The following is a 17,467-nucleotide window of genomic DNA, read 5'->3' as shown; positions in this document are numbered from 1 at the left end:
TGTCTCGGGGGGCCTGCCTTCGTCTTTCCCTTTCCCAGCCCCTTCATCCGGCACCCCCCGGGCGCTGGGCCCTGCGCCGTCGCCGTCTGCACAAGCGTGGTTCTTGGCGCTGGAGGAGATGCGAGCAGCGGGTGTGTGTCGTGTCCCTTCCCCCTGATAGCGGTGCCGTCAGGCAGGGGCACCTGCCTCGTCTGCTCCTGCTCACTCCGTGCAGGGGCTGGCTGTGCTCCTGCTAATCAAAGGGGTGCAATTAACTATAACTTCGTTAGGAAGCATTATGTTTTCCTCTTAACATTGGCTCCCGCTTTGCCTGCAGTAGCTAACCACGGGCAGCTAGACATCAGGTGTCGCTTTGTTTCCCCGGAAGAACCAGAGTTATCTCTTCGGTACAAGGCTGTTTTCTCACTGAAGATGCGACTAATTGCAAGACGGACTGGGCTGGGATTGGGAAAAAACAATGCCGATTTGTTGTTGTTGTTTGTCCCGGGACAGAGCACCCGTCCTCCCATTGCCTGAGTTTATTTCACCTTCTGCATTCCCTGCTTCTGCGTGTTCGTTAGCGGGAGCTCTACCCTTAGCCTCTCCCTCACATCAAAGAGCTTAAAGGGCAGGATAGGGACCTCTGCGTATCTCAGGGACTTTGTTCAGCCCTGCTGATGTCTTCAGAGTCCAGGGAAAAATAGTGGAGCTCCTGCAAGGTCTCCTCGAAGCAGGGGCTGCCTCCCAGGGGATGAATGGGGGGGGCTGCCATTAGGATGCTCGGTTTGGAGTACACCAGATGAGTTACAAGGAAGTTACAACCTGTGTGTGCAGGAGTTGGCGCTATAGTGGAAACCTCTCCACCGCCTGACCCCCTTCTACCCGTTCTGTCACCTCTTCTGGCAGGTGCCCACTGCTACGCTGTAGGGCTCTGAAGATGTCAAATAGCAACACAACGCAGGAGTCTCTGGAAATAATGAAGGAGTCCGAAAAAAAAGTGGTCGAGGAATCTGTGAACAAAACCAAATGTGTATCCAGGTCACTGAGCAAGGAGGAGGTGGAGAAGGATGGGGAGGAGATCAGCGTGCGTCAGGAATCTCAGGTAAGCATGCAGACCGGGGGCGATCTCCTCTGACAGCTTGCGGAGCTGCGACCCCTTTAGTGGCAAACACAAGCCAGTTTCCACCCCTGAACCTCTACCACCGTGTCCCAAGGTGATACCACGCTGTACAGACGGTGTATTTCACAGGCTGCTCTCTTTGGCTGAATCCGTTCTGCTTTGGATGGAATAATTTACATGTTCTTGGAGCCAGGGAGAAAATGAGACTGGTCTGCTCCCGAGGGCACTGTACTCAGTCCCCAGACTCCAGCCCCTTGTCTATAACCTCCTTTCTTTGACCTAAAGATGATTTAATGACTTAATGTGAAGTGGAGGCATCCCAGTGAGAGCTCAGTTTCAGGAATGCTGCTTGGCCATTGCTTTGCTGCTGCTAAAAAATGCCCAAATAGGAAATGAATGTTTTGGGGTTTCATTTCAGCAAGGAAAAAAAAAAAAAACCTGCAAGCATTATTTGGAGAGTGCTGGCACTCTTCCCTGCTGCTTTGCTGTCCTGTCACGTGTTCCTTCAGCTTAGTGTGGAGCTGGAAGAAATGTCCACTCTCCCCAACCTGCTGAATGCTTCTGCATTTAAAGCTGGTGGCTGCTGCCAGGTTTGGTCAGCCACTGCTTGGGCAGGCACCAGTGAGGCCCAGAAAGAGCCCGACTTCAGTCGCTTTGCGATAGTGGGGAAGGGTTCCTTAGAAGGCAGCGATAACCAATTACTCAGTCTGAATCAGAGCAGCAGCATCTCCATCACGATCCACCACGCTAAAGTCTCCTTCCCGTCTCAGGACTGGTAGAAGACTCCTGATTTTCCCACTTAGAATTGCGTCGTGCACCTTCACACGCGTGGCCTGCGATCATTCTGTTGTGCGGGTTCTTCCAGAAGCAGATGCACGTGGGGCTGAGCCACGTGAAGTTTCTTAAGCAGGTTTTGCTCACCTGGGGGCTGACGGGACAGCTCAGCTCTCCAGGTCTGCACAACCTGCCACTGCTGCCGGGTAGAGATTCTCTTCGGAGTCATTTTACATGCTCGGTGTTGTGCTGCCTCAAACAACAAATACCTTTTCTGTATGCATTCAGATTAAGCTTCTTGCCTTCTCTATTCTTTCTCTGCAGAGGCGGACATCAAGTCACGGACATGCCAGAAAAAGAGCCAAGGTATGGGATATGCTGCCATCCCTTTCTTGCTCTGTCCATTCTGAGCCAAGCCGTGATCCCAGCCCTAAAACAGTTCTCTCAGGTCTCCTCTGTCTTCATAATCAACACACAGCACATGATGGTTCAGGACGGTGCCTTTCCACCCGCCGGAGCGTGAGTGCTCCTCTCTAACACACACTTACCCGTGGGGGAACTGTTTGCTGCTCCTAATGGCCACACCGGTGCCCTCCTCAGACTCTGAAATGCCAGAAAGGAAATCCGGAGATTTCATCGGAGGGACAGGGCAGCGCACTTGCCTGTTACACCCTCTTGTTAAGAAAAGAGTTAAAGTGTAACTGCTTTCACCTAGAGCCCGGTTTCTTCAGGGAATACTGCATTTGCTCTTACAGTGCGAGTTTGCTCTTACATGCAAGTTAGCATCTGAAATTTTTGCTAGTAACAAGCACCAGGACACCATTGTTGTAGAATGTTTTTTAAGGCAAAATCTGGGGGTAAAATGCAGCCATTGGGTTCTTTATATTCTTCCGCTTTCCTAGTATTAACCCCAGTTTTTATTTGCAAAATTTGAATTCAATAATAACTACTGAGCCAGGTTATCAAAAGTGCCCGTGAATTTTCCAGAACTGGCACTTATAAAACGTAGCATAATTCAGCCATCCATCTAGTCCAGCTAGGATTCATCTAGAGCAACCTCCAAGTCCAAACAGGGTCAGCTATGAGGTTGTTCAGGGCTTGATTTTAAAACTGTGATTGGGAGGGTGAAGGTCTCTCTTCTTCCTCTTTCTCCTTTTTTTTTCCCCCTCTTTCCCAGAATTCAAACCCAAATGAAGACATGTAATGCACTGAGGCATGGGAGAGAGGGGAGACCAGTTAAATTTGTAGTAATGGTTATGTCTGGTTTTAATTAAGGTAGTGTATGAAGGCAATGTGCTGCTTTTATGACCTACAGGGTGTGCAGAAAAAGTATTCTAGTGGTTCTGTTTGGTCTTAGAAGCCAGGACTCTGTGCAGCACACACAGACTGCGATTCCAAGTCCTGCCCCTTCCATGCATAAGGCAGAATGTGTCCGTGCACCTCCTTCTCAGCAGTTTAATCAACACTGACTGCAGGAGTGGCTTTGTAATGCAGCAGCATGAACTTTTAAGCGTGCTTTCTGACTGAGATGTCTTAACTGTACTCTTTCTTTTCCTTTTCCAGTCTAATTCGAAGCTTAAGCTGGTCAGAAGTTTGGCTGTATGTGAAGAATCATCTAGCCCCTTTGTAGATGGCCTGCTGGAGTCCCAGGTAGGCCTAAAATCAGACAAACTGGATTGTAGAAGCCCAGAAAATCCCCTTCATGCTGGAGGCGATGTCTTACACTGGGCTTGTACCTCTGAGAGCCAAGAAGTCCCCACGAGTTCCCAGGTTTTGAAGGAAGCGGTCGTGCTCATGAGCACTGCTTGTATGCATACAGTCACAGTCCTTCTCTTACGAGGAATCACTTGTAATGGTGCAAGACCTAACTCACCTCGGGTACTCCTGAGCCCCAAGTGTAACAGAGTTTTATCAGCCTCGAGCAGGGAAGCACGTGGCTTAGACCCTGAGCTGACCTAGGCAGGGCAGGTTTTCAGCAGTGGGAAATGCTGTTGAGTCCCATCAGATCCTGCTGAAAGCTTCTCGTTGGGAGGAGGGTGGGGAGAGAGAGACTGCTTTGTCTGCTCTCAGAACTGGGCTAATTATGAAATATCTTGGATCTGCTGCCTGAAACTCCTGCCTTTCCCTGATGCCTTTCTCAGCTGCCAACGTCTCTAACCATGGCAGTGATTCCAGGGAGGGTCCGAGTGACTCAGACCAGCCTGGTTTGTTTTGTTCCAGGACATCATTCAGTTGCACGTTAGCTGCCCCTCTGACAAGGAAGAGGAAAAGTCCACGAAAGATGGGGCTGAGAAAGAAGAAAAAGACAAGAATAAAGACAAGGCACCAAGGAAAATGCTGTCTCGAGGTCAGGTGCTTTTATGGACAGAGCGAGTCTGGTCTTACCCGCTTTGGGGGTTCTGCTGGCCGGGGGTACGGTTGCTGGAAGCAGAGGGGTTACCTCTGCTAATGACTGTACAGGAACGTGTCATCTTTATCACATCCTTTCTGGAGCAAAGCGTGGTGAGGGAGGGCGAGGGTTTCTCTAGATTGTCGTGTGCCCCAACAGACCTGCAGGCTTCCTGTGTCGTTAGAGTGATCTGGTGGCTTTTTAGATGTGCAGGTGCAAAACTAGGAAGAGCCACTGCGTAGGCTCCTGGTTTCAGTTTAGTTTTGATTTTCTGAAAACCTGCCACCGGTGCCGAGATGTGAGGTTGCAAGGAGGTGAGCTAAGTTTGTGCTGTACGATCCTGCGTGTTTGATTTTGGGGCACAGAAATGGCTAAAAGATGCACATTTGATCTGGTGAGCAAATTGCACCTTAAATCCTTGCACAGAGAGCGTGTCTGCACTGGTGCAGATACTATTACTGGTTTACTGTTTTTTTCTGCAGTTACTTCTAAAATTAAAAAGGGTGTGAGGAAAGGGTAAGAGCTGAGCCAGTGGGGCTCTCCAGTTAAGTAGCTTGCAGAATCAAAGGTGCAGAAGTTGTGTATTTCTACAAAAGCACAGTACATTACACTTGCACGGGCCTCCTGTAACTGTCTGGACTATCCTGAATGTGCTCTGAGTGGTTGGAATGTGCTCTGAACAGGCTTCAGGGGCAAGGTTTCCCTTCGTGAACTGTGTTCTCCGTCTCTTTGGCATCCTCCTAATGGGGTCTTGTGCTCGTAGTGCCCTGTACATAGCTTTCTGGTCCTCCCGCTGCCCACAGAGGCAAGGAATGCAGTCCCCATTTCTCAGATCAAGAGACGTGACCTCAAGGTCGCGTTCAGAGTCTGTGCTAGAAGCTGGACTTTAGCCAAGGTGATGCAGGTCCCAACCCAATCAGTGCGGTAACAGGATGGGCCTTTCTTCCTCACTGCCTGCTGTGAATGGTCAGTGCTGGCAGTGAGGCTGAATTTCCTGCAGCAGCCGAGTGGGGACATCATCCTCGTGCATGTAGTGAGTCACTGCTGAGACATGTACCTCTTCCCTTCAACCTATTCTTCTACTGCAGTGTTTTGTTAATTTGTTCTGCTGCTATTGTTGTTTCAGATTCCAGCCAGGAATACACAGACTCCACTGGAATAGATTTACATGAATTTTTAGTAAATACACTGAAAAAAAACCCGAGGTAGGTCCCTAGTCAGTAAAAGAACTTGCTGATGGAACGAAGGGAGGGAGTACCTGGTGACCAGTGCTTCTCTGACTGACCCTAAACTCATGGTGTTTGTGTGTATGTCTGCATGTATCTTGGGAGGAGAGGGAAGCAGCGACTATGGAAAGTACTTGAAAGTGTGTGTTACTTTTTGGAATTCAGAGAGTCTTGCTGGAGCAGTGCGGAAACAAAAAACACAACTGCAACTTCATATACTGCAGTCAGTCAAAACGTGCCCGTATATTATGGAGACAGAGAAAGAGGAAGAGGAATTTGTTTGAATGCAAGCAGGAAGTAATCTGGATTGCCTTAAAACCCTTTACAAAAATGACTGCCAAATATTAGCCTCCAAAGGAACTGCTCCCATGTCAGTAATAAACATCTTCAAGCTGAACGCTGGCATAAGAGTAGCAAAGCTGGAGTCTCTACCACTGGAGCTTCCAGCAGAGCAGAGATTCGGTATTACCAAAAGCCAAGCACAAAAAATTATTCGCAAAACAAGAACTTTAAACTGGAAAAAAAAATCTGGCAATTAATTTACTGTATAGGCAAAAATACGGAGCTTTTTATTTCATTGCTGTGGAGGATGTGTGAAGCTCAGTTAATACTGTTGCTTGCTCCTGGCGGGTACCACGCAGAGGAAGCTGTGCTTCACTATCTCTAAAGGTGACTTTTTCCTTTTTTTTTGACAGGGATAGAATGATGCTGCTAAAGTTAGAACAGGAGATTCTGGAATTTATTAGTGATAACAAGTAAGTGATCTTCAAGTTTGTGTCAAGCAAAAGAGGTTTGTTACTTGCAGTTTAGGAGCTTGGTCACCCAGGAGAGAAGAGTCTGTCTTTTGGACACACTGTTCTCTCAGACATCTTCCACCTCCCCTCGCCCATGAATGTGGAATAGAACAGAATCGTGGAATCATCTAAGTTGCAAAAGATCTTTGAGATATCGACTCCAACCATCAACCAGACCTGTCGAGTTCCACCACTAAATCATGTCCCTTAGTGCCCTATCCACACACCTCTTAAATGCCCCCGAGAATGAAGTCTCCACCACTTCCCTGGCCAGCCCATTCCAATGCTTGACGACCCTCTCCATGAAGAAATTCTTCTTAATATCCAATCTGAACCGTCCCTGGTGCAACTCAAGACTGTTTCCTCGCATCCTATCACTTGTCACCTGAGAAAAGAGACCGATACCCTCCTCGCTGCAACCTCCTTTCAGGTGGTTGTAGAGAGCAATAAGGTCTTCCCTCAGCCTCCTCTTCTCCAGACTAAACACCTTCAGTTCCCTCAGTCAGTCCTTGTAAGTCTTATTTTCTGGTCCCTTCACCAGCTTCATTGTTGTTCTCCGCACATATTTGAGTAACTCAATATTTTTCTTTTGCTGAGGGGCCCAAAACTGAACATAATATTCAAGCTACAATAGAATAGGTGTCTGCAGGAGGGCTTGCAGTATTCTTTGTCTAATAGGGTCAGAAAAGTCACTGTACATACTAATCCTGACTCCCGTTTCTGCCCAGAAATAAGCATGTGCATTTCTGCCAAAGTTGGTCTGGTTTCAGAAATGGCCTGTTCAGCTTGAGACCTTGAATCAGCCCAGTTCTGCCTGGCAGAGAGCTGTAAGCCCACGCTGATGCTCAGTGCAAGAAGCAGTGCTTGAGTGCCGACTGCTTCAAATGGGTGGCGTGATCCGATCTGGGATCTGCTCAAGGCCTCTGTGGCCTCTCCTTTCCCTCTCTGTTTTGGTGTCTGATTATCATTGTCTGTTTCAAAACCTTCTAAATTGTACTGCTTTCTTCCCTGTTCCCAGCAATCAGTTTAAGAAGTTCCCTCAGATGACCTCGTACCACAGGATGCTGCTGCACCGGGTAGCTGCCTACTTCGGCATGGACCATAACGTTGACCAAACCGGGAAGGCGGTCATTATCAACAAGACGAGTAACACACGCATGTAAGGGGGAGGGAGAGAGGACACGTGGGCTAGCACTCCTTGCCCTTGCCCTTGCCCTTCCATTCGCTACAAGAGCCCTGGCATGGTCCGGAGCAGAATGAATTTTGCACCACATTTAATGCCTCCATAAGAAGGGCTTGTTCCTTCTCTGGAAGGGCCCAAAGAACCCTTCTCTTCCAGTCCCCACTGTATGTATCTGCAAGCCCTTTCCAGCTCTCTTTAGTTCTCAGAGAAGGGTTAGGGGCTCTCATTGCTGTTAGACAGAGGAGATTTAACACAACAAACATCTGTTCCCCGCTCCCTACAAGGCAGTGGTTTTATGGAGACAGTTCTACACCCATTTTTATCCTTCTAATAAGAGCTGGTTCTTCCTGCAGCCCTGAGCAGAGGTTCTCTGAGCACATCAAAGATGAGAAGAATGCAGAGTTCCCGCAGAGGTTTATCCTAAAACGAGATGATACCAGCATGGACCGAGATGATAATCAGGTAAGGGATGACAACGAGTTACCTGCACACTTTGTGAAAGTCAGATTAGACTTTTCTAAGATGAGGATGACTGTAAACTCCTCTTGGGTGTCCTGCAGAAACCTTTGGTAGAAGCTTCTCTACCCGAACAGCAGCAGAACCCTACCCAAACAACAGCATCTAGATATATTCTGAAAACTTGACAAAATACTGTGAAAAAACAGGAAGAATTTGTGGGAGTTCTATGTGGGGTACCTTTCTATATCCTGAATATTGACTGGTGGCTGGGCCAGACTTTAAGGTGAAACCTTTTGCTAAGGTTTCCTTGGAAAGGTCCCAGAGCTGAGCATTGCCAAGTGTCTTTCCCGTCCCTCACTGGGGCTTGCAGCAAGTCAAGCTGTGAAGTCATCAGGACCTCGCAGTGCTGCTGGAAGGAAACCATCAGCAAAGTGAAACGCTCTAGTTTTTGCGCTCAGCAGCACTGCCAGTCCTCTGCATCAGGAGGGAGGTTGTTGTGATACAGGAGGTGGAGTGCACTGAGTCTTCCAGGATGTTCATCCGTAGACACAGGTGTCCAGGAGGTATGTTCAAAGGCAAGGGCTGTGTCATTGCATCCAGGCGCCATGCACGTACTCCACAATCCACATCCACTTACGCTGCTATGTAGAAGTATCAGCAGCTGACGACACCCTCTGCTCCCATTGGCAACTGCTGACCCACTGAGCTGTGTTTGTCCCTTCAGATGAGACTCCCCTTGCAGGATGGGAGAAGGAGCAAATCTATAGAAGAGCGAGAGGAAGAGTATCAGCGAGTCAGGGAGCGGATATTTGCACGAGAGGTAAGCGTGGATGGCTCACTTGCCAGGTGCCTTCCTGGTACTTTGTAGCAGAACGTGTCCTTGAATATTCTAAAAGGTCAGATCTCGACGTTGCCTTTTCTACAAATTTCACCCTGTTCCTGGTACCTACCAGTGAATTCCAGCTCCTAACGAAGATACCTAGGACACTGAGAAAGAGGAGCCACACCTGCACTCCCCAGTCTGCTCCTTCCCTAAATTGCCTGTTTCATCTGGCAGTAGAAGTGTGGGGACTGACAGAGGAGGCAGGTTTGCTCCTTGCTGTCCAGCAAGATTATAAGCTAAAGCAGTGGCATTTCTGGAATGACTAACAAGTCAATCAATGAACCTGACAGGAGCAGCAGCCTTCTATCCCAGCTTCTCTCCAGTACTGCTGCTTTGACCTCTTGAGCAAGCAGTGCTCGCCCTAGAGTGTCTGGCAGGGCTCTGTGCCTTTACAGGATGAATATAGAGAGCATGCTGAATTTTCTTCTTACAGATGTCCAGCTTGGTTATTGTTTGCTTGAGAACTCTGGTCCCTATGTCGAATTCCTCTAAGGCAGAGCTGTGTTCCTCACTCACACCTGGCTCAGAGAAGCTGCTGTGCTCCACCTGCTATGCTGAGCGCTGTCTGCCAGCTGGAGGCAGCTCTCTGTGCTGTGCCAAGTGGCAAATGCATGGACTTGGGACAATTCCAAGTACTGATCTGCTATGGGTCAAGTTTAAAGTCCAGCTCCTTGCCTGCTGCTCTGAGTTTCTGGGGGATGATGCTTTCCTTTGACCTAAAGGGAATTGCCAAGGAGGATGTTCAGGCAGCCACCGTGCTGAGTCCCTACTCAAGCCATCAGGCTTCAGTTATACTCTCTAGCTGATTGCAGTCACAGAGTTGTCTTGCAGATAGACTCAAAGCCGTCCAGACATGCTAGTAAGCAGCTCTGCCTATAGTCCCGGAGTAGAGCAGGTGCTGTCCCGTAGTGACACGACACTGGGCGGTTATACACCTACCTGTTCTCCGTGTTCATGGGCTGAGCCAGTGTTTTGCATCTGACTTGCACAGGCAGGGCTGGCTGTCACAAGGGGGACTGGGCTGAGTCCTCTGACTGTTTTTCATGGCTCTGATAACTGCCTGCAAGTAAGGACCCCTGTATGTGTGGCCTGCCTTGATTGTTCCACTGACAAAGCACCAACACCAAGGCATCAACGCTGCCTTTGAGCAATGAGGTAGAGATTTGAGGACTCAGATTTGGAGATTCCTGAGAGATCTCAGGGTCACAGATATTGGGAAAGGCTCCTAGTGGGCCTGGATGGAGAGCCAAATGGGATCTGGAGCGCAGAAGGCTCAGCAAGACTCCTGAGTGACCACTCAACTAGTGCACAACACCAGCTCTGTCTGAGTCCCATACTGTTAGTGCTTTGCTCCTCTTTGCTTTGAAATTGCCTGGGTTTGTTGCTTTCAAAGTTATTAAGTCTCCCTTTTCTTTCCTTCCCGTCTCCATGTCTTTTCCGTGCTTCCAGACTGGCCAGAATGGATATCTCACTGACAGCAGGTTAGTACTATTTAGCAGACACCTTCTGTATCTCTGGCTTTCTCTACGGAGGACTGCATGACTCTATAATGATGCTTTTCTCTGATGTTAACTGACAAAATCTCCAAAGAAGGCTTTTCTTCTAGTTCTCACAAACGGAGGCAGATTTTTAGGTATCTCTGCGTGATTTATTTTGTACATTGTCCTGCTGAGTAAAGTTTGCCCCATGCACGGCTGCTTGTGAAGTTATTGAAGTTGTATTTTTTGCAACATCAATTTCCAAGTCCTTTTTTGCCAGTTCGTCAATTAAAATGGAGCAGCGCAAGGTGGGAATGGCAGGAAGGGGAAAGCCAGAGGATTTCAATAGTTTTCAAACTATTCTGCCTCTTGTTTCCCAGAGGGGTAGGAGAGCCCCTGCCCTTACAGTGACAGGGTCAGCAACCAGATGGGGTGGAGTTGTCCCCAGTCCCCTGACCGTAACAGCCGGATGACTTAATGGTGGCAGTGAAGCATCTCGGGCATCCATTTCAACCAGAGGATGCTGCAGAGGGCAGCGGGAACACGTTTGAGCAGCATTTCCCTATTAAGTAGTTTTTCTGTGGCTGAGAAGGCTGGAAGGGCGGACTGAGCCTGAAGAGTCACCTTGCACAGCCCTCTGCCTGGCAGGGGAGGCTGTCGATGCTACATGGATAAAGGATAGGATGAAAATGGAGAGACCCTCGTGCCCTCTGCCCTCTTGTTTAACAGTCAGAGCTCTGGAGATGAAGCATCTCCGAGAACAGGACAGGAGGATATAAGCGAGGAACAGCTTTGCTTCTCTCAACCTTCCTGTGGCTCCGGCTGCCTTTGGAGGAATGCTGTAGTGGAAAATCAGGCATCCTCAGCACAGCTACGGGGACGCTGTGCTGGAGCCTGCTGGTGGCGGTAGTGCTGAAGGCAGGACACGGTTTTCAGATCAGACCTGGGGCTGTAGAAAAAGGCACTCAGCAAGTGGCAGGACGACAGTTGCTGATGTGATCGCAGCTGTAGGAGAAGCCAAGCTGCAGTCAGGGCTCTGCTAAGAGCTTTTCTGTCTGTTGTGCCCAGTCTCTACAGAGCTTGATTAACTTACTTTCTTTGTGGTTCCCCTGGTGAGGAGAGGGAGCCTGTGTGGGCCTCAGGCTCATTCTGAGGTGACGGAGACAGACCACGCTCTTGAAGAGATTGGGGTTCCGTCAGCGGTGATGCTTGGAGCTGGTGTCTTGTCGAACTACAGACACTTACCTCCCTCAAAGCCCAGCCTTCAGAGCAAATACAGCTGTCTCTTTCACTCGCTTGTAAGTCCTGTATTAACACTTCTGAACCACAGATCTGATTAAAGAGAGCTCTCTGCTGGCGGACACACTCGGACACAGGCTGTAATAAGGCTGTTGGAAAGAAACGGGTGAAGCTGCCAGAGCAGTGCCAGAGAGAGCAAGGGTATGGTGGTGTGCCTAGAGTCTGAAGAGCGTTCAGACATAGAAGAAGCAGAATCACTGTGCAACTAGGTTAGCTGCGATCAACTTGAGAGGGTTCTGGGTTTCAAAAGTCAGACACGACATGCCCCTTCCCCCCCCCAGACCTCTCTGAACGTGCTCAGAAGCAGCCTTCAGGGTTTAGGTTGAAGAGAGTCCAAGCTCAACTGTGATGCTTGTTGGGTCACCTGTGATTTGGGCTGTGAAGCTGCATAGTCCAGTTCCTTCACCTGTTCAGTGGTATAACCATTGCACTGGTTGCTTTTCCAGGCCAGGTATTGCCTTTTGTTCTCACACGTTCCCAGCAGCCCAGGACATCACCTTAGAAGTTTCTTCCCAGCCTATCTTTTCCTTTCCACAGTCGCTTGGAGCTGCTGCCCGGCTCAGTGTGCGGCTTTACATGAGCGCCTCTTCCAGTGTTGCCTTCCTCACCATGCCTCCTCAGTGGAGGCTCAGGAACCCAGGCATATATCCCTTAGCTGGGCCGGTAAACCAGGCTCGCTGCTTGGGGTGCTTTGCTGATGCTCCATAAATCCTGCTCTGGCCAGACCTGGCTGGGAACGAAGGGGGGCTGGTCCCTGGGAGCACAGCCCTGAGTACGGTGATATCCTGGCATGTTCCAGCTGGGCAGGGAGCCTTACGAGGACTGGTGCAGGAAGCGGTCTTGCAAGATCATCCGTGGCTTGAGGCCTCTGTAAAGCTCTCTGTTCTGCGACAAGGAGGGCTTTAGCAAGGGATCACGCTCTGACCCTTGCTGGCATCTGTTCCAGGCTGGAGTCTGGTTAGGAGAAAGAGACAGCAGCCGGCTCTCGGCACACACCAAGGGAGATCAGCAGCGTCTGGGTCCTCGCGGTGCATGCCCAAGACAGCTGTGAGCCAGGCTGTTTGTCTGCTGTCGGATTTCTGGACGCGGTGCCCGTGTGCTGTCCCACAGAGCCAGCTGCTGGCTGGGGTCACCGCCCTGGTGTGAGAGCCAGGATGCAGCGCCTGTGGGTCCTGCCTCTGCCCCTTTCTGTTGGAGGTGTCGCCTAACTCTGCTGGTCTCTGCAGGGGCAACCGGGACAGTTTGAACCGGGCCTCAGGCAGCCGCCAGAGCAGCACAGAGAGCGAGATAAAGTCGCTGGAGCCTCGGCCGTGGAGCAGCACAGACTCAGATGGTTCCATCCGCAACCTGCGACCGCCTGTCACCAAAGCCAGCAGCTTCAGTGGCATCTCCATCCTGACGCGGGGGGACAGCATCGGGAGTACCAAAGGCAGCACCGCCAGCAGAACGTCCCGGGCAGGTACTGGGTTGGTTCCCCTGTCTGCCTGCTGCCAAAGGGCACCTAGCAGACGTGGGGTGGATGGATGGGGCTCGTGATGCTATTGTGGTCAGTGGCTGGTTAAAATGGGACATGGTTGGCATCATCTGAATGTGTGTGGTACCCAGGCAGGGATACGCCAATGGGCTTATCGTCTGCTTTCTCAATACTCACCGTTAGATTCCCGACTTCCCTTTAGCAGAGTTATGCAAGACAGAAGAAATTGTGCAGTCCCACGCCCTGGGACTCGAGCTACCAATCTTCTGTTATTTTCTCTCCCCTGCTGAGCTGCAAGTTATGTTCCCATTTCTTTCTCCTCCCCACGATCCCTCACAGCCCTAAGACTTACTCAGGATGAACCATCTGGCACTTTTCCCTGCTTTCCAGCAAAGGAGGTCCAGGGAATGGCGTTACCAATTAGCTTGTCTCATCAGACATGCAGTCTATCTCATCGGGTAAAGGCTGTGTTCATTGGTGTCTGCCCACAATGTTCCCCCAGAATGTTTCCACCGTGCTCCTGAGAGCAAACATAACAGCAGGGTGCTGGGCCTGCAGCTCTCGAAGAGCTCTTGAATACAGCCCAAGGTTTCAGGAACACCAAAGGGAGTTAGGGTCAGAAGTCTCTTCGCCTGCTTCAGCTCAGTTCTTTTCCATCCAGAGAGCGCAAAGCATAGCCCGTGCGTGGAGAACGGTGTGGTGGGACTTCCCCAGTAACCTGTACCTGACAGCAGCTCCTTGAGAGGATGTGCGGTGCTCCCGGCAGGGCACCAGCCCACTGGCAGTGGGGAGCGGAGTCCTTTATTTACAACTGACTGCTTGCGAAGGAGGTCACTTGTGGCAGAGGCCTCACAGGTCTTTGCTCTCATTTGAATGATCTGGGGATAAGCGTAGTAGCTGGTTACGCTTGCTGTGCAACGTCAGTGAGCAAAATCCAGTGCTGTCTCACTGTCTTCTTTCCTCCCTTCTCACTGGTAGGCAATGGGTCCCCAGATGCTTGAGGGCTGTCCGGCATTTTCTGGGGAGAAGAAGCAAATTGGTGCTTGTGGGTGATCAGACTGCTTCATAAGGATCTGTCCAAATAACGGGGTGGATCTAAAAGGCAGCCAGGCTGCTGTTCTAGCACCCGGGCTGGCTTTGAAAACCAGACATTCATCCTGCAGTTTGAAGGGTAGCTACATTGTCTCCTGGGACTCCGTTTCCATTGTGCTCAGGGCTGCTCTTAACTCTGATTATTGCAACCACCTCCAAGACTGATTCATCAGCTGACGGGAGCAGTTATTTGAAGATCTGTCCCAGCCACGTGCAAAGCAAAGCAGAAGAAGATCTGGGTTTTCATTCTTTCTATATTTTTCTTCCAGGTCTCCCTTGAGAACAGAAGCCAATTGCTGTTCAGGCTTAATATAATGGCGAGTGATTAGAAACGCCTGGGGAGGAGGGGAGGGCTGAATTTTCACTAGAAAAAAAAAAAACCACCATATCCTCTTTGCTTGTTCTGTGCAGGGGGAAGTGCTTCGGGCTGTGGGGCTCTTTTCCCATGTCAGCATTCAGCCCCTGGGCAACTGTGAGCAAAATGTTTCCTTCTTCGCCCCATGTGGCTGATGATACCGGCTTCCTTAGCAGAATGACTGAAGATTAGCTGTTGAAATGCAGTAGATCAGAAGTAGAATTAGTTAAATAACAGCTCCTGGGCTTGGAGCAGTAGTTTCAAAGACCTTTTATTTCTGAAAGTAACACTGAAACAGTGAGGAGAGCACTTCCCAGCTGGGTGCCTTGCAGCGTGTGTCACGAGCCTTCCTAACAATTTTTCCTCCCAAGGGAAGGAATTGCTTTCAAACACCGCCGCCACCCCCCTTTCCTTTGCTCAAAGGGTGTGCGCGTGCTAGGGCTGTATCGCCATTTAACGGATTCCTTCAATCCCCTCTGCTCTGGGTGAGCACTTGGACAAATCCCATCAACACATTAGCATCCAAGCAGGGGCCTTACCTAGCTGCAGAACTGAGCCGTGACTGAGAACAGCTCTCTAGCTTCTTTCCACAGACTGGTTTATGCCACTGAGTTGGAATGAGTGTGTTCGGCTGCTCCCTCATTTCGTAACCTCTCGTCTCTACCGGTCAGGCACTGCTTGGTTTCTCTTCCCTGCAGAAGTCCCATGGCATTTCTGGAGTCTGTCTTCATCCCAGACAAGACAGGACATACTTCTGGACAAAATGGCCAGCATACAACTAGATAAATGTGTAATACGATGGTGGTACAGCTGGCTGACAGATCAGGCTCAAAGAGTGTCAGCAAATGGAATTACGTCAGGCTGGCAGGCAGTCACTAGTGGGGTTCCCCAGGGCTCCATTTTAGGGCCAGTTCTCTTTAATGTTTTCTTAAATTGCTTGGATGCAGGACTTGAAGGTATACAAAGTGTGCATGTGACACGAAATTGGGAGGAGCTGTTGGCTTCCTCAGGGGTAGAGAGAGGTCTTGCAGAGAGATCTTGACAAATTAGAGGGCTGGGCAGCTACCAACCGCATGAGTTTTAACAAGAGCCAGTGCCAGATTCTGCACCTGGGACAGGGCAACCCTGGCTGTGCGTACAGACTGGGGGACGAGAGGCTGGAGAGCAGCCCTGCAGAAAGGGATCTGGGGGTTCTGGTAGACATCCAGCTGAATACAAGTCAGCAGTGTGCCCTGGCAGCCAAAAGGGCCAACCATACCCTGGGGAGCCTCAAGCTCAGCACTGCTAGCTGGCCAGGGGAGGGGATTGTCCCGCTCTGCTCTGCACTGATGCAGCCTTATCTTGAGTGCTGTGTGCAGTTTAGTATAAAAAGGACTGAAAACTCTTAGAGAGTGTCCGAAGGAGGGCTGTGAAGATGGTGAAGGGTCTAGAGGGGAAGATCTCTGAGGAGTGGGGTCACAGGCTGTCCCTGTGCAGTGAGGGTGCTAGGTTGGGGTCAGGGAAGAGGACACCTGAGGATCCCCCAAGGTTCAAAACACCTTGGTTTGATGTGAGTCAAACCAGTGACTTAGCCCGCAGCCTGCTCACCCCGTGCTTTTTAGAAGGAAGCTCCCTTTTGGACAGCAGGTGATGCGATCTGGATGCAGTACAGGAGGGAGTGCCAGGATCCATCCCCCTGCCACTTCCTACCCATACCCCGGGCAACGAATCGTGACCTCTCTCTCCTAGGTACCAACCCTGCTGTGCCTTTCTCTGTTCAAGGTCTGGTACTAGGTGCCCCTGAAGCATGCAGCCAACCCCCTTCTTCACAGCCCAGCCGTGGCCTCCTTCCCTGCACATCCCAGCAGTCTCAACCGCCGCCACCCCAACAGCCGCCACCGCAGCCCCAAGGACTGCCACCAGCACCCCAGCAGCAGCCAGCCATGAGTAACCACATGATATCGCAGGTGAGTTGCTGCACGATACCCAGGGCTCAACAGACTCCGTAGGCACGCCAGTACCAGCAGAGCCAATCCATCCGCAGGATGCCCTGGACTCATATTTGCCCAGCGGGGTTTGGGAGCGCTCACACTTGCTCCCTGTCAGGGAGTGACAGCCCCCCTGAGCTGGAGGCAGAGCAGGGGAAGTTCAGGGAGCCTTGCTGTGTCTGAAAATGATGCACGACATCTCGGCTTGCCAACAGCCCTCCCAGCGAGGCAGCTGTAGCCCTTCGGTGAGTGGCAGAGTTGCACTCTGGGACTGGCTGCCCTCCTAGTAAGGAATGACACAAAGTGCAGCTGGGTTTGAGCTCCCCAGTGCTGAGACCCCATGGCTAGGCACCTGATGTCCTGCAGAGGGGCAGGCCTGGGCCTGGGCCTGGGTGTATTCTCCAGACCCTCCCCGGGTTAAACCCAAGTGATGTGTCAGTGCCTTGTGGGGCTATTTATGAAGATGGAGCCCTAGAGAAAGCAGTTGTGGCTGTCGTCCCTACGCACTTAGTTCCCAAGGCAAGGTAAGAAACCACAGCACAGGAGCTGGCACATTGGGATAGCAAAGCTGCCTCGTGTTGAATAGGTGCAGAGCTGGGTAATGTGCATGGGAAGTGTCCTCAGTGCCCTCGGTTGAGGTGCTGGACCTCAACCTGCCCGTGAGTTTTATAAATGATGCACCAGAAAGGATCCCTCGTGCTTAGAGTGGTGCGTAAAGTACAAATGTTTTCAGTGGGATTTGATGTGAGGAAGCAAGCCTCTTCAAGTATCTTTAACTGCAGATGATGCTAACAGATCTGGTTTTCTCCATGTCCTTTGCTGTCGTTTGCCAGCTGAGTGAGGATGGAGGGGGGCTGTAGTTCTTGGGCCCTTAGACCGACCCCAGGGACGTGGATCTGTTTGCAGAGGATACTGAGACTCAAAGGCAACATCTCAGTTCTAGAGATAAGGTGTCTCCCTGAGGAGCAGCCAGAGTCCAGTGCTAAAGCTGGCAG

The 17,467-nt window shown here is 50.6% G+C and overlaps 1 protein-coding gene across 5 annotated transcripts in view; it reads left to right on the top strand.

Annotated features, from left to right (window-relative positions):
* The window catches only part of R3HDM2 (R3H domain containing 2), a 55,728-nt gene that overhangs the window by 30,054 nt on the left and 8,207 nt on the right, over nt 1–17,467 (top strand). For 3 of the 5 annotated variants that reach the window (XM_066985446.1, XM_066985445.1, XM_048054759.2), the window contains 12 exons: nt 886–1,081; nt 2,198–2,239; nt 3,437–3,523; nt 4,094–4,220; nt 5,389–5,467; nt 6,184–6,243; nt 7,301–7,441; nt 7,819–7,927; nt 8,649–8,744; nt 10,257–10,288; nt 12,811–13,043; nt 16,234–16,451. In XM_066985446.1, coding sequence (XP_066841547.1) covers nt 917–1,081; nt 2,198–2,239; nt 3,437–3,523; nt 4,094–4,220; nt 5,389–5,467; nt 6,184–6,243; nt 7,301–7,441; nt 7,819–7,927; nt 8,649–8,744; nt 10,257–10,288; nt 12,811–13,043; nt 16,234–16,451 — 1,389 coding nt within the window. In that variant the 5' untranslated portion in view covers nt 886–916. Of the gene's footprint in view, nt 1–885; nt 1,082–2,197; nt 2,240–3,436; nt 3,524–4,093; nt 4,221–5,388; nt 5,468–6,183; nt 6,244–7,300; nt 7,442–7,818; nt 7,928–8,648; nt 8,745–10,256; nt 10,289–12,810; nt 13,044–16,233; nt 16,452–17,467 lie in introns of those variants that run through there. The other 2 variants (XM_048054760.2, XM_048054757.2) reach the window with 1 other exon arrangement.

This window comes from Anser cygnoides, chromosome 32 (genome assembly GCF_040182565.1).
Source record: "Anser cygnoides isolate HZ-2024a breed goose chromosome 32, Taihu_goose_T2T_genome, whole genome shotgun sequence".
NCBI classification, from domain to species: Eukaryota; Metazoa; Chordata; class Aves; order Anseriformes; family Anatidae; genus Anser; species Anser cygnoides.
Note: the sequence above shows the minus strand (reverse complement) of the source record. Positions and strands in the feature narration are given on the sequence as shown.